At 49.2% G+C, this 19,884-nt stretch overlaps 3 protein-coding genes across 3 annotated transcripts; all 3 read left to right on the top strand.

The window, feature by feature from the left end:
• Positions 1–1,485: 1,485 nt before the first annotated feature.
• On the top strand, positions 1,486–6,100 carry EDB93DRAFT_1249313 (CHAT domain-containing protein; the record flags this gene model as incomplete). The annotated part of the gene is made up of 7 exons (XM_041452839.1): positions 1,486–1,679; positions 1,732–1,743; positions 1,799–1,878; positions 1,925–2,075; positions 2,127–2,266; positions 2,320–2,438; positions 2,492–6,100. 7 exons carry the CDS (start codon positions 1,486–1,488, stop codon positions 6,098–6,100), a joined length of 4,305 nt encoding a protein of 1,434 aa, XP_041308936.1.
• An 862-nt stretch (positions 6,101–6,962) lies between these two features.
• EDB93DRAFT_1274339 (CHAT domain-containing protein) lies at positions 6,963–11,556 on the top strand (the record flags this gene model as incomplete). The annotated part of the gene is made up of 7 exons (XM_041454381.1): positions 6,963–7,138; positions 7,191–7,202; positions 7,358–7,534; positions 7,587–7,726; positions 7,781–7,899; positions 7,953–10,005; positions 10,097–11,556. The coding sequence occupies 7 exons, from the start codon at positions 6,963–6,965 to the stop codon at positions 11,554–11,556; spliced, it is 4,137 nt and encodes a 1,378-aa protein (XP_041308937.1).
• A 2,375-nt stretch (positions 11,557–13,931) lies between these two features.
• Positions 13,932–19,197, top strand: EDB93DRAFT_1249316 (CHAT domain-containing protein; the record flags this gene model as incomplete). Its single annotated transcript, XM_041452840.1, has 7 exons — positions 13,932–14,107; positions 14,160–14,174; positions 14,230–14,309; positions 14,356–14,506; positions 14,558–14,697; positions 14,751–14,869; positions 14,923–19,197. The coding sequence occupies 7 exons, from the start codon at positions 13,932–13,934 to the stop codon at positions 19,195–19,197; spliced, it is 4,956 nt and encodes a 1,651-aa protein (XP_041308938.1).
• Positions 19,198–19,884: the final 687 nt, after the last annotated feature.

Below are 19,884 nucleotides of genomic sequence, written 5' to 3' on the forward strand. Positions count from 1 at the left end.
TCTGACAACAACGGTCACTTAGTGCTGCTGCGTCCGGTCCACGAGCCAGAACCGGGGTCTTCTCATCAGTCCCGTCCTAAAGACGCAGAGATGACTTCGACCCACGCCAGCGTCATGAACTGATGCTTCTCATGATCGGTGACTGAGCCATTCCGCCACTATCAGAAAGCGCCAAAAATGTAGCGGTATAGGGCGATAAGACAAACATCCGCTGATAGGGACAACAAACACGGGTAGGGCTCATCCAAGTATTATCACCCAGATAGCCAGTGAGTGCTGTCTAGTCTGACGCGGTTCATGCTGCCGTGAATGGGATGTAGCCTTGTGGGACCCGATAACTAGTCAACATCAGATAACTTAAAGCACCACATAAGTCATGCAACAATGTCTAAAACATACAGGTCATCGCCAATGTCAACTCTACCGACCGTAGTATCACTCTCTACCAGGTCAGTACCATCCTTCATATTGCCCTCATCGTTCTTGGGTTTAACGAGGACTCCTAGTTCGGATGCGCGGTTGTGTACTGGGTAGTTGAGACAGAATGGGTCTGTGTATCTTGTGGTGGGGCCTGTTGTACTCGAGAGGGAGATGTTCGTGGTGTGTTGAATAATTCGGTGTATGAGCATGCTTTGGGAAGGTCATGCCAAGGGAGAGAGCTTTGGGGCCTGTGGGCATCGGGTGTCATAGTCTCAGTGTTGATGGTGAATGTGGGACGTACCTTTAGGTTGTGTGGCTATCCATAAGAAGGTTTCGTCCCAGTGTTGCCTCTGAACCATCCTGCAGAGTTGATAAAACGGATTGGCCTTCGCCTTCGATTAAGTTGGTTATGAATTTTCCTTGGTTCTGAAATGATGCTCTATGTACAGTAAGCAAAGTCGACGATGAGCTCCCTAAACAGCCTTGGCTTGTTCTCCAATCAAATGTGAGTCACTAGCACCCAACTTCATTATATATCGAGGGTAGGTTGTGCTTATTCGGCTCGATTATTCGCTGTGAAATGGCAATGGCAGTGCTCCAGCTGATTTCGCGCAAGGTTAGACCTTATGAAGAAGAAATGGTGAGCTGTGTGGCCTATCGCCGCGGTGGGGCATGCATTGATGGCAGTGAATCACGTGGGATGAAATGCTGACCGATTCTACGGGGAAGCTCAAAGTAAAAACACATAACACCTGTCGCCCAAGCCTCCGCAGCCTTCTCGTTTTAGCTATTTTAATCAATATCGTATCATGCCTCTGCTGTACAAATCTGATGGGCCTAGGACTGTAACTTGATGAGGCTACATATGGGTCGTTCGATATCATGTGAGTCGCTTCTGTCTTCAAATCGACTAGCCTCATGGTTTGGGCGCCATGAGCATGCTGCGGTTCCTGCACAATTCCCGCATAATATCAGGACCTCAGGCTCTGCAGTATTGTCGTAATCTCCAACACACATCTTACTCTCCAGTGTTACTTCAGATCCGTCCCTCAACCATCGTTATATATGGCCCATCGTCGACCTGGCACCTTCGAGTCTTCAAGCTCATCAGAATCAGACTCTGATTCAGCGTCATCTTCCTCAACTCCAGTACAGAAATCTATTCGCAGTACTGAGCTCTTGAAGGGGAGAAAACATAAGCGTAAGTCGTCAGGCAACGATAACGACGACGAGACAAAGAATTCAAAACGTCCTCGATCGTAAGTCATTGTGTTGTATAGCATATATATGGACTTAATCTCGCATTTTTAGGCCAAAAAAGGAGTGAGCATATCAAGCGCTGATCATCTATATGCCTCACAACGCGTGTATTGTTTAGTGCGGAGCCAAGCCACTTAGAACACACCGAGAACCTAGGAGAGATGCACCTCAGTGAAGTGCAACAAGTAGTCATTACTGGTATTTAATCTCAATTTCCGTTCGGCGCATATTAACGATATTCAAGCCATTCACGCAACTGATCTCACCATTGGTCTCCGACGGATCCCCGCTGGCTTTCATATGGTGGTCAAGGCTGACGGTGCCGAATACCAGACAAGCGATAAATCCGCACACGTAGACCAGGCTGTCGTTGAATGGCACGAGTGCATTCTTCTGTAAGTTGTCCTTAACAGCATCCGTCCTGGAGGTATTGAGAAAGACTCTAGGCCGCGCGAGCCATCATCTAAAGTTCGGGTCAGCGTGTATGCCACATTTGAATTAGGCCCCAGGCTCTGTCACGGAGATCTCCTCCGCACATTCGAGATCTCTGTCGGAGAATTACTGGATCGCAGCGAAAAATCTCATCGTCAGTATTGTCTATTGCGAATTAAGCCTGACAGACGCTAACAAGTATCACAGGCATCATTTTTCAGCCAAAGCAGGGGGAAGTTGTATCTGCTTGTACTTCACTGTTTATGACAGTGGATCAGCGACTTTCTAATCAAAATGACGCCGGGGTTCTTTGCCGCCTTACTACCGTGAGTGATCAATGCTATCTGGTATTCTAATGCTGAGACCTTGTAACGTGCAGCTTACATCTCGCGATATGGATACGTTAGCACTAAAGACAGATGCCGGACACCGTCTTCTCGCGCGATACCGCAGGACGCAGAACAGAAGTGATCTGGACCAATCCATAAAGCACTTCGAACGTGCCTCGGATCTCTGTCCCATGCACCATTTTTACCGCCCTGCAGCACTGTTTAATCTAGCCACCGCAAAGTTCATCAGTTGTCAAGCTAACGGAAGATACCTTGACGACATACCTATCCATCTTTTTCAAGACGCACTTGATTTGCGTCCCACTGGTCATGCAGATCGACCCATCACCCAGCTCCATCTGGCGATTGCTCTGCTCTTTCGCTTCGCGAAACGGGGATTTCAAACCGATGCTGATGCAGCTAAAAAGTTGCTGAGCGAAGTGCTCGATGTTTGCCACGCCAACAGCCACATTTACAGAGCAGCTTTTATCGCACTCGAAACATCCGCTATACATTCTGCTGGAAACAACAATACAAATGAACTTGGGCAGGAGCGGTCCACGGCATCTATGTATCCATTATCGCCATATCAACTTGCTCGTCGAGCACAGCGATGTTTGCATAGAGATCAACCACGTGACTTAGATGAAGTGATATCCCTTCATTATGATGCACTAGTATACTACAACGCCGGGCATGCTTCCCGAGGGCAATTGCTAGGGAATCTGGCTGTAATGCTGCAAACTCGGTTCGAGCGTCGAGGCGAAGACAAAGATTTAGATCAAGCTATCGCATTTGAGACAGAAATGCTGGCTTTGCGCCCAGTTGGCCACCCAGGTCGATTCATAGCATTGAATAACCTTGCGACTCAACTCTCCACCCGCTTTGAGCACCGAGGCAACAACGAAGATTTGGATGGGGCTACCGCACTTAACAGGGAAGCGCTGGCTTTGTGCCCGGTCGGTCACACATATCGGTCCAAGGCATTACATAACCTTGCGAGTCATCTCTCCTCCCGCTTTGAGCACCGAGGCAATGACGAAGACTTAGATGGGGGTATCACACTTTATAGGCAGGCGCTGGCCTTGTGCCCGATCGGTCACCCAGATCGGTCTATGTCATTAAACAACCTTGCGATTCAACTCTCCTCCCGCTTCAAGCACCGAGGCAATGACGAAGACTTAGATGAGGCTGACGCACTTCATAGGGAGGCGCTGGCCTTGCGCCCGGTCGGCCACCCAGATCGGTTTATGTCATTAAATAATTTCGCAGCTCAACTCTCCACCCGCTTTGACCACCGAGGCCACGACAAAGACTTAGACGAGGCTATCGCACTTCACAGGGAAGCTCTGGTCTTGTGCCCGGTCGGTCACCCAGATCGGGTCATGTCATTAATTAACCTTGCGAATCAACTCTCGGACCGCTTTGAGCACCGGGGCAACAACGAAGACTTGGATGAGGCTACCGCACTTGACAGGGAAGCGCTGATTTTGCTCCCGGTCGGTCATCCAGATCGGTCCAAGTCATTAAATAATTTTGCCAATCGACTCTCCTCCCGCTTTGAGCACCGAGGCAATGACGAAGACTTAGATCAGGCTATCGCATTTCGCAGGGAAGCGTTGGCCTTGCACCCAGTGGGTCACATAGGTCTGTCCATGTCATTATATAACCTCGCTACTCAACTCTCCTCCCGCTTTCGCCACCGAGGCAACGGAGAAGACTTAGATCAGGCTATCACACTTCATAGAGAAGCTCTGGCCTTGCGCCCGGTCGGTCACACAAATCGGCCTTCGTCATTAATTAACCTTGCAAATCAACTCGGGACCCGCTTTGCGCACCAACGCAATGGAAATAAAGAAGACCTCGAGGAGGCACGAGAGAACTTCCATTGTGCATTAGCTCTATTGACGCAACATGATCCTCGTCGATCAGCAGTCCATGCTTCCCTCGCTGACGTCTATCTATCATTCTATTTTTTTTCAGGGCTTGACGACACTGGCACGGTTGAATATACGGAGAGTCTCGAAACTGCCATGCATCATCTCAAGGCAGCAGCAAGCGTTGTCTCTGCAGGCTTGCTATCCCGCCTGCGAGCAAGTCTACGCTGGGTTCGCTGTGCTGATCAACACGGACATGGCACCCAACTGGAGGCTTATACGACTTTCATGCAACTTCTGGACGCTTACATGTCCACGACAGCTTCGGTATCATCTCGTCACAAAATCATGAAGGACTTCCCAAGTACCCTCGCCCTGGATGCTGCATCTTGTGCTCTTCGTAGTGGTGATGTGTGTCGTGCTGTTGAGTTGTTGGAGCAAGGCAGGACTATCATCTGGACCCAGATGACACGACTCCGCACCCATCTCGACAACCTTCAGACTCACGGCGATCATGCAGTGGCCCTGATGAAGAGATTCCGAGACCTCAGCTCCCTCCTCGATAAACCTCCTGCAAACCGTGCAGAAGCAACCTCCAGAGTCGCTATAGAAGCAGAGGAAACCCGGTACAGACGTCTGGTGGAGGACTGGAATGGAACAGTAGAAGAAATCCGGAAGATTGAGGGCTTCTCTCGCTTCCTCCTTCCACCCTTATTCTCCGATCTTCCAGATGCAGCTCGTGATGGGCCTATCATCATGCTCATCGCAAGCGAGTCGTCCTGCAACGCCATTATCATCACGCACAAGCAACCTCCGACTAGCATTCAACTCGCTACCAATTTGCAAAAACTCATCAAATTGGTACTCGATTTCCAAGAGGCAGTTGAAAAAGAGGCCGGTCCCAAAGGGAACCAAACAGCGCTGATAAAAGCTTTGAGAGAGTTGTGGGACGTCGTCGTCTGCCCAGTCGTCGAGAATCTGAACGGATTTGCACGACGAGGTTCCCGAATATGGTGGTGCCCGACGTCTCTATTCAATTTCTTGCCGTTGCATGCTGCTGGCGAGTACAGGGCACAGGGAAAGTCCCTTTCACAGCAGTATATTTCCTCATACACGCCATCGCTCACCGCGCTGATCAAGGCGCGCAGAAGTCATCATAGGTCCCCATCAGTTCCCTTCGTTGCCGTTGGTCAGGATTTCCCAGCTGGTGCCTCGTTCATTTTGGATGCTGTGGAACCTGAGCTAGAATTGGTGCGGAGACTTTTGCCCCCTCCCCCAACCGTTTCCTTTTCCAAAGTAACCAGTGTTGATGCCACCAAATCGCGAGCACTGCGCGCATTGCGGGACAATACTTGGATTCATCTCGCGTGTCACGGCACACAGAGATTTGACGAACCCTTCAAGTCGGCCTTTCTCATGCGCGACCAGCCGCTTTCGCTCCTTGACATCGCACAAATGAATCTATCTCGGCATGAATTTGCATTTCTTTCTGCCTGTCAAACTGCAGTTGGTGCCTTTAGCACGCCTGACGAAGTGATACACCTAGCGGCTGGCCTGCAATTTGCTGGGGTTAATAGCGTCGTCGGGACATTATGGAAGGTCACAGATAGCACCGTGCATCGCTTAGTTGAGGCATTCTACAACAAACTTTGTGGGGATGGCCCGATGAATTCCAAACGAGCTGCCTGGGCGCTGCACCAAGCGGTTCAGTCGTTGGCGTCTGACAAGGAGAATACAATGACCCTGGACCAGCGCATAGTGTTCGTGCATATCGGCATATGATTAATTCTGTGCGTCCTTCCCACCTCGTTGATTACAGCATTCTTGAGACAATCTGACGACTTCACATATAGTATCCAGTTATGGCCATGCGCAACCTGTTTTCAAGGACTTTGGTATCCCAGACTTTGAGACTGTATACCTACACAATCTGTACACCCAATTTTGACTTCAATTTGTATTTTCTAATTTGATGCCTTAGAGCCAGAGGTATTCGCTCCTGTGCACTGGAGTTCTGGAGGTTTCACGTTGTGGACAAGTATTGGTGAACTTTAGTTGTCCTTGCTGATATAGACATCCGATGCAAACGCAGGCTTCGATACGCTATCAAACCAGAGGTAGAATAGAACTAGGGTATACATCGAGTAAAATTGAATGAAGTGCACTACTCGGAACAAACAACATCAATCGGAAATTGAAAATCCTTCCAGCATGACGAATCGAACCATAACCAAAAATCCACCATAACTTCAGAACTCCATACGGAAGCCAGAGCCAGAGTCGCCAGACTCATATTAAGAGAGTTCCCGGAGCCACAAACCAAATCCAGAGTTGACGAAATCAGTTTTTGCGATACCTTGTTTGCGCCACGGCTTGGCAACTGAATGGTGGCATGCCTCTGCTGTACAAATCTGATGGGCCTGGGACTGTAACTTAATGAGGCTACTAATGGGTCGTTCGATATCATGTGAGTCGCTTCTGTTTGATTGACTTGCATCAGCATCAGCACTGCATGGTATGAGCGCCATGAGCATGCTGTGGTTCCTTCATAATCCATCAGCACCCTCACATTTGTCGTGACCTCCAACACAAATCTTACTCTCAGCTTCAAGTGTTACACTAGATCCATCCCTCAATCATCCTTATGGCTTATCGTCAACCTGTCAGCTTAGAGTCTTCAAGCTCACCAGAATCTGACTCTGATTCAGCGTCATCTCCCCCAACTCCCAGTACTGAGCTCTTGAAGGAGAGAAAACGTAAGCGTAAATCATCAGGCAACGATGACGACGACAAGACAAATAGTTCAAAACGTCCCCGATCGTAAGTCATTGTGTTGTATAACGCATATATAGACTTAATCTCGCATTTTCAGGCAAAAAAAGGAGTGAGCATATGAAGCACTTATTATCTACAGGCCTCACAACGTGTGTATTGTTTAGTGCGGAGCCAAGCCACCTAGAACACACCGAGGACCTAGGAGAGACGCACCTCAGTGAAGTGCAACAAGTCGTCATTACTGGTATTTAATATCAATTTCAGTTTGGCGCATATTGACGATATCCAAGCCATTCACGCAACTGATATCACCATTGGTCTCCGACGGATCCCCGCTGGCTTTCATACGATGGTCAAGGCTGAAGGTGCTGAATACCAGACAAGCAATAAACCTGCACACGTAGACCAGGCTGTCGTCGAATGGCACGAGCGCATCCTTCTGTAAGTTGTCCTTAACAGCATCCATCCTGCAGGATATTGAGAAAGACTCTAGGCCGCGCGAGCCATCATCTAAAGTTCGGGTTAGCGTGTATGCCTCATTTGAATTGGGTCCCATGGTCTGTCACGGGGAACTCCTCCGCACATTCGAGATCTCCGTCGGAGAATTACTGGATCGTAGCAAAAAATTTCATCGTCAGTATTGTCTATTGCAAATAATGCCTGACAAGACCCTAACGAGTATCACAGCAATTATCTTTCAGCCAAAGCAGGGGGAAGTCGTATCTGCTTGTACTTCACTGTTTATGACAGTGGAGCAGCGACTTTCTAATCAAAACGACGCCGGGGTTCTTTGCCCCCTTCCTACTGTGAGTGATCAATAACATCTGGCATTGTAATGCTGAAAACTCGTAACTTGCAGCTTACATCTCGCGATGTCGATACGTTAGCACTAAAGACAGATGCCGGACATCGTCTTCTCACACGATACCGTAGGATGCAGAACAGCGGGGATCTGGACCAATCCATAAAGCACTTCGAACGTGCCTCGGATCTCTGCCCCATGGACCATTCCTACCGCCCTGCAGCACTGTTCAATCTAGCCACCGCAAAGTTCATTGGTTGCCAAGCTAACAGAACATACCTCGACCTCGACATACCTATCTCTCTTTTTCAAGACGCACTTGATTTGCGTCCCACTGGTCATGCAGATCGACCCATCACCCAGCTCCATCTGGCGGTTGCTCTGCTCTTTCGCTTCGCGAAACGGGGATTTCAAATCGATGCTGATGCAGCTAAAAAGTTGCTGAGCGAAGTGCTCGATGTCTGCCACGCCAACAGCCACATTTACAGAGCAGCTTTTATCACGCTCGAAACATTCACTCTACATTCTATTGGAAACACCGATGTAAATGATCTTGAGCAGGAGCGGTCCGCAGCATCCAGGCTTCCGTTATCGCCGTATCAACTTGCTCGTCGAGCAGAGCGGTGTTTGCATAGAGATGAACCACGTGACTTAGATGAAGTGATTTCCCTTCATCATGATGCACTACTATACTACAACGTCGGGCATGCTTCCCGAGGGCAATTACTAGGGAATCTGGCTGTAATGCTGGAAATTCGGTTCGAGCGTCGAGGCGAAGACAAAGACTTAGATCAAGCTATCGCATTTGAGACAGAAGTGCTGGCTTCACGCCCAGTTGGCCACCCAGGTCGATTCATAGCATTGAATAACCTTGCGAGTCAACTCTCCACCCGCTTTGACCACCGAGGCAACAACGAAGATTTGGATGGGGCTATTGCACTTGACAGGGAAGCACTGGCTTTGTGCCCGGTCGGTCACACAGATCGGTCCACGGCATTACATAATCTCGCCACTCACCTCTCGGACCGCTTTAAGTGCCGAGGCAATGACGAAGATTTAAATCAGGCTATCACATTTCACAGGGAAGCGCTGGCCTTGTTCCGGGTCGGTCATACAGATCGATCTATGTCATTAAATAACCTTGCGAATCAACTCTCCATCCGCTTTGACTACCGAGGCAACGACGAAGACTTGGATGAAGCTATCGCATTTCACAGGGAAGCGCTGTCCTTGCGCCCGGTCGGTCACGCATATCGGTGTATGTCATTATCTAACCTTGCGAATCGACTCGCCTCCCGCTTTCATCACCGAGGCAACGACAAAGACTTAGATGATGCCATCGCACTTCACAGGGAAGCGCTGGTCTTTCGCCCAGTCGATCATCCAGATCGGTTCATGCCATTAAATAACCTCGCGAATCAGCTGTCTGATCGCTTTGAGTACCGGGGCAACGATGAAGACTTGGATGAGGCTACCGCACTTCACAGGGAAGCGCTGGCTTTGTGCCCAGTCGGTCACACAGATCGGCCCAATTCATTAAATAACCTTGCCAATCGACTCTCCTCCCGCTTTGAGCGCCGAGGTAACAACGAAGACTTGGATGAGGCTATCGCACTTTACAAGGAAGCGCTGGCCTTGTACCCAGTCGGTCACACAGGTCTGTCTAGGTCATTATATAACCTCGCGAGTGAACTCTCCTCCCGCTTTCGCCACCGAGGCAACGACGAAGACTTGAATCAGGCTATCACACTCCATAGAGAAGCTCTGGCCTTGCGTCCGGTCGGTCACACAAATCGGCCCTCGTCATTAGTTAACCTTGCAAATCAACTCTATACCCGCTTTGAGCGCCAACACAATAAAGAAGACTTCGAGGAGTCGCGAGAGAACCTACACCGTGCACTGGCCCTGTTGACGCAGCATGATCCTCGTCAATTAGCTGTCCATAGGTCGCTAGCTCAGGTCTATCTATCATTCAATTATCTAGTGCTTCACGGGACTGGTATGGGTGAATACAAGGACAGTCTCGATACTGCCATGCATCATCTCAAGGCAGCAGCAAATGTTGTCTCTGCAGGGCTTGCTATCCTGCCTGCGAGAAAGTCTACGCTGGGTTCGCCGTGCTGATCAACACGGACATGGTACCCAACTGGAGGCTTACACGACTTCCATGCAACTCCTCGACGCTTACATGTCCACGACAGCTTCGGTTTCGTCTCGTCACAAAATCATGAAGGATTTCCCAAGTACCCTTGCTGTGGATGCTGCATCTTGTGCTCTTCGTAGTGGTGACGTGTGTCGTGCTGTCGAGTTGTTGGAACAAGGCAGGACTATCATCTGGACCCAGATGACACGACTCCGCACCCCTCTCGACAACCTTCAGACTCACGGCGATCATGCAGTGGTCCTGATGAAGAGATTCAGAGACCTCAGCTCCCTCCTCGATAAACCTCCTGCAAACCGTGCAGAAGCAACCTCCAGAGTCGATGTAGAAGCAGAGGAAACCCGGTACAGACGTCTAGTGGAGGACTGGAATGGAACGGTAGAAGAGATCCGGAAGATCGAGGGCTTCTCTCGCTTCCTCCTTCCACCCTTATTCTCCGATCTTCAAGGTGCAGCTCGTGATGGGCCTATCATCGTGCTCATCGCAAGCAAGTCGTCCTGCAACGCCATTATCATCACGCACAAGCAACCTCCGACTAGCATTCAACTCCCTGCCGATTTGCAAAAACTCATCAAATTAGTACTCGCTTTCCAAGAGGCAGTTGAAAAAGAGGCTGGTCCTAAAGGGAACCAACCTGCGCTGGTAAAATCTTTGAGAGAGTTGTGGGACGTCGTCGTCTGCCCAGTCGTCGAGAATCTGGACGGATTTGCACGCAGAGGTTCCCGGATATGGTGGTGCCCGACGTCTCTATTCAATTTCTTGCCGTTGCATGCTGCTGGCGAGTACAGGGCACAGGGAAAGTCCGTTTCGCAGCAGTATATTTCCTCATACACGCCATCGCTCACCGCGCTGATCAAGGCTCGCAAAAGTCATCATAGGTCCCCATCAGTTCCCTTCGTTGCCATTGGTCAGGATTGCCCAGCCGGTGCCTCGTTCATTTTGGATGCTGTGGAGCCTGAGTTGGAATTGGTGAAGAGACTTTTACCCCTTCCCCCAGCTGTTTCCTTTTCCAAGGTAACCAGCGTTGATGCCACGAAATCGAGAGCACTGCGCGCATTGCGAGACAATACTTGGCTCCATCTCGCGTGTCATGGAACACAGAGATTTGACGAACCGTTTAATTCGGCCTTTCTCATGCGCGACCAGCCGCTTTCGCTCCTCGACATTACGCACATGGATCTGTCTCGGCACGAATTCGCATTTCTTTCTGCTTGTCAAACTGCAGTCGGTGCCTTTAGCACGCCCGACGAAGTGATACACCTCGCGGCTGGCCTGCAATTCGCCGGGGTTAAGAGCGTCGTTGGGACATTATGGAAGGTCAATGATAGTACGGTGCAGCGTTTAGTCGAGGCATTCTACAAAAACTTTTGCGGGGATGGCAAGATGAATTCTAAACGAGCTGCCCGGGCGCTGCACCAAGCGGTACAGTCGTTAGCTTGTGACAGAGATATTATCATACCTTTGGACCAGCGTATAGTGTTCATGCATATTGGCGTATGATCAATTCTGTGCGTCCTCCCACCTCGTTGATTAAAACGTTTCTGAGATAATCTGATGCCTTCGCATGTAGCATCCAGTCATGTCCACGCGCAATTGTTGCTAAGGACTCTGACTGTATATGTACCTCCACGATATGTACACCCCATTTTGATATCAATTTATATATATATATTGGCCTCGGAGCCACAGTGATCGCTCATTAAATGTAAACTCAGGCTGATGCATTTGTCGGTAGGAATGAAGTTGCATAAACACTGATATGGCATAATACTTTATGCGGTGAAAAACCGCAACCTAGAGAGCTAGTGAAGAGAAATCCCACGATGTACCAGAAACGTAGCGCCGCCACCTAGAAAGATTTCTTGGACGGTTTCTAACTGCTCTTTGAAGTCACAAATGATGACATTACGAGAGTACCTCAACGGCACCAAATGTCTCTAGGCACAAAGAAGCTCGACGTGATACTGTGATATAGTGCTCTGATAAGAAACCCATTAGCTGGTAAGAAAGTCTATGAGATGATGTCCATGGGGAGAGACTCTGTGTTTGAAGCCGTGGCTGTTTCGGCGGAAGGAAACTCAAGCTGGTTATCCTGGAAGATATGATGCGCCAGCTTGTGGGGAGGGGTGTTCTGTTGGCCTGTGTCTTGATAAGATGAAAGCGCTACTTCACCTCTTAATTGAGAAAAGGCTCCGGTAGAATGATACTAGGAGCACAATTGCTCGCTTCTGAAAACTTTAAATCTGACTAACCCTTCAAGTTCAGCTTATTCACAGCATTTCGAACGATTGAAATTTCCAGTAGTGGTGCCTTGCGCATCCATACATGTATATACATTGGGGCATGATATAACGCCTGGATACAATCGTGGTGAGAGCGGAAGATTAATAATGCTACAGGAAATGGCATAGGCACAGAGATGATTCTAAGAACCATGCCGGCACCAGCGTCATGAATTATTGCTTCTTGGTGATCACGCCATTCCGCCACCATCAGAAAGCATCAGAAAGATGTAGTGGCGTAGGGCGATAAGAGAAACATCGACATTATTGATACTGGTGTACGACTTTCGAGTGTCGTTCTGGAACAGATTAATCTATGAATCGGGTCAATAAACGCGAGTAGGGCTCATCCAAGTGATATCACCCGGGTGGCGACAACTTGATGGCAAATGTCTCATTGATACCCACCGGCCTTTTTCACATTACAGCACCGGTATCCTTGGGAGGGAGGGGTTCATGGCATGTTGGGGGATTCTGTATACGTGAGCATGATCGGGGAAGGTTGTATCGAGGGAGAGAGATTCGCGACCCGTGGGCTTTGGGTGTCATAGTCTCAGTGTTAATGGTGAGTGTGGGACGTACCTTTGGGTTTGTGGTTGTCCATGTCCCAGAAGGCGTCTGAGGTGTCGCCTCTGAACCATGCCGCAGGATTGGCTTGATTGGCCTTTGCCTTCGATCGACGACGTGTACAGCTAGTGTAGAATCCTCCTTGGTTCTGAAATGTTCCATGGACAGTAAGTTGCGCCCGTTCGATACGACCTGTTGCATGCCACCCTGGAACAGCATGATTTAGGAGGGTTAGGAGTTGACGACGAGCTCCATATCCTTCTTCAGTGCATAGGTAGCCTTGGCTTTTGAAAGTCTTATCGAAATTAATTTTCTACCCTGCGCTTATTCAGGACACCGTTCTTCGCTAGTAGCGACAGTGCTTCAGTTGATTTCACACAAGTCTCGAAGAAAAAATAACTATCTTACATTGAGTAAGGATACTCAAGACAGGTCGACTTATGTAGCCGGTCCGTGGGTAGAGTCGTTGGAAACTCTGAACCTGGCATTGCAGAGTTTCACGCCTTGAAACTAGAAACTATGGCATGCGCAGAGAAGCACGTCTGAGATAGGATACGACTGATTTGGTGTCTTCAGCGCTCAGCAAAATCATCAGAAGTCATAGAGGCTGTTCTTTAAGCTTAGTTTCTTCTATTACATAATGTAAAGGGGATTCTGGACGGAAATAATCTCACGCTGACTCGGACATCAAGGACACATCCCATGGTCAACATGTACATTCAGGCTGTGCGGCTGAATTCTTGAAAAGTGTGGGATCTCCTGCTCTTCTTCGGCCTCAGCGCAGCCTTCAATCTTATTCAGGCTGCTTTAATCAACATCGTACACTGCAACGTGCTTACGCTGTGCAAATTTGATGCTCACTGTGAATGAGGCTATGGGTGACTCGATATTCTACAAGTTGCTTCTGTTTTATTGACTCACACAGTGTGGATGCCATTTATAATCCTTTAGGACTTTACAGGTACTGCAGTCTTTCGTGACCTCCCCCACACATCTTCCTCTCAAGTGCATCCCTGAGCCATCATTATGACTCATCGTTTATGTGTGGACTTCGAGTCTTCAAGCTTATCAGAATCAGGCTCTGATTCAAACTTTTCTTCTGCGTCATCTTCTTCATCTTCTTCATCGGAGAAATCTGCTCCAAGTAAGTTGTCAGGCAACGTTAACGATAATAAGACAAAAAGTCCAGAAAGTCCACGATCGTAAGTTGTTGTGTTGTTTAGCACATCTATGGACTTAATGTCACGTTTTCAGGGGGGAAAAGGATAAGTAAGCATATGAAAGACTGATCATCTAAGTGCCTTTTAACGTGCTTATTGCTTAGTGACGAGCTAAGCTACTCAGAACATACCAAGGACCCAGGAGAGGTGCACCTTAGTGGAGTTCAACAAGTCGTCCTTACTAGTATGTAATATCAATCTCCGTTTAGCACATATTGACGATTTCCAAGCCATTCGTGCGACTCATCTCACTCTTGGTCTCCGACGGATTCCCGCTGGCTTTCATATGGTGGTCAAGGCTGACGGTGCCGAATACCAGACAAGCAACAAATCTATAAACATAGACCAGGATTTTGTCGAATGGCACGAGCGCATTCTTCTGTAAGTTGTCCTTGACAGCATCCGTCCTGGAGGTATTGAGAAAGACTCTAGGCCGCGCGAGCCATCATCTAAAGTTCGGGTCAGCGTGTATGCCACATTTGAATTAGGCCCCAGGCTCTGTCACGGAGAACTTCTCCGCACATTCGAGATCTCTGTCGGAGAATTACTGGATCGCAGCGAAAAATCTCATCGTCAGTATTGTCTATTGCGAATTAAGCCTGACAGACGCTAACAAGTATCACAGCCATCATCTTTCAGCCAAAGCAGGGGGAAGTCGTATCTGCTTGTACTTCACTGTTTATGACAGTGGAGCAGCGACTTTCTGATCAAAACGACGCCGGGGTTCTTTGCCCCCTTACTACCGTGAGTGATCAATGCTATCTGGTATTCTAATGCTGAGACCCTGTAACGTGCAGTTCACATCTCGCGATATGGCTGCGTTAGCACTAAAGACAGATGCCGGATACCGTCTTCTTGCGCGATACCGCAGAACGCAGAACAGAAGCGATCTGGACCAATCTATAAAACACTTCGAACGTGCCTCAGATCTCTGCCCCACGGACCATTCCTACCGCCCTGCAGCACTGTTCAATCTAGCCACCGCAAAGTTCATCAGTTGCCAAGCTAACGGAACATACCTTGACGACATACCTATCTCTCTTTTTCAAGACGCACTTGATTTGCGTCCCACTGGTCATGCAGATCGACCCATCACCCAGCTCCATCTGGCGGTTGCTCTGCTCTTTCGCTTCGCGAAACGGGGATTTCAAATCGATGCTGATGCAGCTAAAAAGTTGCTGAGCGAAGTGCTCGATGTCTGCCACGCCAACAGCCACATTTACAGAGCAGCTTTTATCACGCTCGAAACATTCACTCTACATTCTATTGGAAACACCGATGTAAATGATCTTGAGCAGGAGCGGTCCGCAGCATCCAGGCTTCCGTTATCGCCGTATCAACTTGCTCGCCGAGCAGAGTCGTGTTTGGAGAAAGATGACCCCAATGAATTAGATGAAGTGATATCCCTTCTTTATGATGCACTGGGATACTACACCACCGGGCATGCTCAGCGAGGGCAATTGCTAGGTAATCTAGCTTTGATGCTGCACACTCGCTTTGAACGTCAAGGCGATGGCAAAGACTTGGATCAGGCTATCGCACTTCAGAAGGAAGCGCTGGATTTGTGTCCGTTCGCTCACCAAGATCGGTCCATTCAATTAAATAGCCTCGCGAATCAACTCTTCTCCCGCTTTAAGCACCGAGGTAACGACGAAGACTTAGATCAGGGTATCGCTTTTCACAGGGAAGCGCTGGCCTTGCATCCGGTTGGTCATACATCTCGGTCCATGTCATTAAATAACCTCGCGGGTCAACTCTCCTTCCGCTTTGACCACCGAGGCAACGAGGAAGACTTGGACGAGGCTATCGCGCTTCACAGGGAAGCGCTAGCTTTGCGCCCGGTTGGTCACCCAGATCGGTCTGCATCATTGAACAACCTTGCGCTTTCACTCTTCAACCGCTTTCACCACCGAGGCAACGGTGCAGATTTGGATGAGGCCATCACACTACAGAGGGAAGCGCTGACCTTGCTCCCTGTTGGTCACACATTTTGGTTTGGGGCATTAAATAACCTTGCGAACCAACTCTCCGCCCGCTTTCATCACCGAGGCAACTACAAAGACTTGGATCAGGCTGTTATACTTTCTAGGGAAGCGCTGGCCTTGCACCCGGTTGGTCACTCAGATCGGTCCGAGTCATTAAACATCCTTGCGAATCAACTCTCCGCCCGCTTCAAGCACCGAGGCAACGACGAAGACTTAGATGAGGCTATCACACTTTACAGGGAAGCGCTGACCTTGCGCCCAGTAGGTCACACAGGTCTGCCCAGGTCATTATTGAACCTCGGGGATCAACTCTCCGTCCGCTTTGACCACCGAGGCAACGATGAAGACTTGGATCAGGCTATCACACTTCACAGGGAAGCGCTAGCTTTGCGCCCGGTTGGTCACCCAGATAGGCCCATGGCATTAGATAGCCTTGCGATTCAACTCTTCAACCGCTTTCACCACCGAGGCAATGACGCAGATTTGGATCAGGCTATCGCGCTACAGAAGGAAGCGCTGGCCTTGCTCCCCGTTGGTCATACATTTAGGTTTAGGTCATTAAATCACCTTGTGAACAAACTTTCCGCCCGCTTTCATCACCGAGGCAACTACAAAGACTTGGACCAGGCTATTATACTTTCTAGGGAAGCGCTGGCTTTGTGCCCGGTCGGTCACACAGATATGTCCGCGTCATTAAACATCCTTGCGAATCAACTCTCCGCCCGCTTCAAGCACCGAGGCAACGACGAAGACTTAGATGAGGCTATCACACTTTACAGGGAAGCGCTGGCCTTGCGCCCGGTCGGTCACATAGATCGGTTCGAGTCATTAGGCAACCTTGCGGATGAGCTCTTCTCCCGCTTTCACCACCGAGCCAATGTCGAAGACCTAGATCAAGCCATTGCACTTCAAATGCAAACGCTGATTTTGCTCCCGATCGGTCAGCCAGATCGGTTCATGGCATTAAATAACCTTGCGATTCAACTCTCCTCCCGATTTGACACCCGAGGCAATGACGAAGACTTGGACCAGGCTATCGTGCTTCACAGGGAATCACTGGCCTTGTGTCCGGCCGGTCATACAAGTCAATCCATACTATTATATAACCTTGCAAATCAACTATTTTCCCGCTTTGAGCACCAAGGCAACGACGAAGATTTGGATCAGGCTATTGCATGCCACAGGGAAGCGCTGACCTTACGCCCGGTCGGTCACCCAGATCGGTCTATGTCATTAAATAAGCTCGCGAATGGACTCTCCACCCGCTTTGAGCACCAACACAACAGAGAAGACCTCGGCGAGTCGCGAGAGAATCTACGCTGTGCATTAGCTCTGTTAAAGCAGCATGATCCTCGCCGATTAACGGTCCATAGGTCGCTAGCCGAGCTCTACTTGTCGCTCCATCGATCACGACTTGACGGCACTGCCCCAGGCGAAGATAATGACAGTTTGAATGCTGCCATGGAGAGTTTCAAGGCTGCAGTAAATGTTGTCTCTGGAGGCTTGGCAATCCGCCTGCAAACAAGTCTACTCTGGGTTCGCCATGCTGATCAACAACAACATAGCACTCAATTGGAGGCATATGCAACTTCCATTCAACTTCTTGACACTTACATTTCTACGACAGCTTCATTATCGTCTCGTCACAAAATCATAAAGGACCTCCCAAGTACCCTTGCCACGGATGCTGCATCATGTGCTCTTCGTAGTGGTGACGTGTGTCGTGCTGTTGAGTTGTTAGAACAAGGCAGGACTATCATATGGACCCAGATGACACGACTCCGCACCCCTCTCGATAACCTTCAGACTCACGGTGATCATGCAGTGGCCCTGATGAAGAGATTCAGAGGCCTCAGCGCCCTCCTTGATAAATCCCCAGCGAGTCCTCCAGAAGGGACTGAAAGAATCAATGTGGAAGCAGAAGAAATCCGGTACAGACGCCTAGGAGAGGAGTGGAATAGAACTGTAGAAGAGATCCGGAAGATCGAAGGCTTCTCTCGCTTCCTCCTTCCCCCCTTATTCTCCGATCTTCGAAATGCAGCTCGTGAAGGGCCCATCATCATGCTCATCGCAAGCAAGTCGTCCTGCCACGCCATTATCATCGCACACAAGCAACCTCCCACTAGCATTCGACTCCCCACCGATTTTGAGAAGCTTCAGAGATTGGTGCCAGCACTTCAGGAGGCGGTTGAAAAAGAGGCCGGTCCTAAAGGAAATCAAACAGCGCTGATAAAAGCTTTGAGAGAGTTATGGGATGTTGTCGTTTGCCCAGTGGTCGAGAATCTTAAAGGATTTGCACGACGAGGTTCCCGAATATGGTGGTGCCCAACATCTCTCTTCAGCTTCTTGCCGTTGCATGCTGCTGGCGAGTACAGGCCAAATGGAAAGTCCCTTTCGCAGCATTATATCTCTTCATACACGCCATCGCTCACCGCGCTGATCAAGGCCCGCGGAAGTCATCACAGGTCCCCATCGGTGCCCTTCGTTGCCATTGGTCAGGATTTCCCAGCCGGGGCCTCATTCGTTTTGGATGCTGTGGAACCTGAGCTTGAGTTGGTGCGGAGACTTTTGCCCCCTCCCCCAACCGTTTCCTTTTCCAAGGTAACCAGTGTTGATGCCACCAAATCGCGAGCACTGTACGCATTGCGAGACAACACTTGGCTCCATCTCGCATGTCACGGGACACAAAGATTTGACGAACCCTTCAAGTCGGCCTTTCTCATGCGCGACCAGCCGCTTTCGCTTCTTGACATCACACAAATGGATCTGTCTCGGCATGAATTTGCATTTCTTTCTGCCTGTCAAACTGCAGTCGGTGCCTTTAGCACGCCTGACGAAGTGATACACCTGGCGGCTGGTCTGCAATTTTCTGGGGTTAATAGCGTCGTCGGGACGTTATGGAAGGTCACAGATAGCACCGTGCATAGTTTAGTTGAGGCATTCTACAAAAAACTTTGTGGGGATGGCCCAATGAATTCCAACCGAGCCGCCTGGGCGCTGCACCAAGCGGTTCAGTCGTTGGCATGTGACAAGGAGAATACAATGACACTGGACCAGCGCATAGTGTTCGTGCATATTGGCATATAATCAATTCGGTGCGTCCTCCCACCTTGTTGATTAAAGCATTTTTGAGACAATCTCAAGACTTTGCATGTAGCATCCAGTCATCGCTACACCGTAACCCTGTCACCTGCGAAGGACAAGGACTTTGGTATTTCAAACTTTGAGACTGTATACCTACACGACATGTACCCCCAATTTCGACCCCAATTTATATTTTCCGGTTTGTTGTCTTAGAGCCAGAGGTAGATCGCTTTTAAAGTACACTCAGGCAGATAATTTGCGTGTAAGAGTGATACACCTCCCAGGTGATAACGCTGCGATTCCGATGAATACCCAATTTTTCTGCGTAAAAGTTAATTTGCGCAGGCTCAATATCACGGGTACCTCGTGGGTCTGCAACGAGTCCAAGTCAGAATGGTCTGACGATCTCAGGGGACCTTGAACAAAACATAATAAATAAGCCTCTTGTGCTGGGAGGTCGATGCTATATCATGTCATAAAACAAGGACACAAACCCAGAGAGCTAGTGAAGAGAAATCATACAATCTACTCCAAACGCAGCGCAACCACCTGCGAAGATCTCTCGGACAGTTTCCAGTTGTTATGCGTAGGATTGACGAGTGCAAGTGAACTGATGATGCTCGTTTAGGGGTAGTGTTGCCTCTCCACAATGGTACCGGTGAAAGAGTGAGCGATTGTCAAAAATACATG

The sequence above is a fragment of the Suillus bovinus genome (assembly GCF_016758785.1).
Source record: "Suillus bovinus strain UH-Sbo-P2 chromosome Unknown EDB93scaffold_19, whole genome shotgun sequence".
NCBI classification, from domain to species: Eukaryota; Fungi; Basidiomycota; class Agaricomycetes; order Boletales; family Suillaceae; genus Suillus; species Suillus bovinus.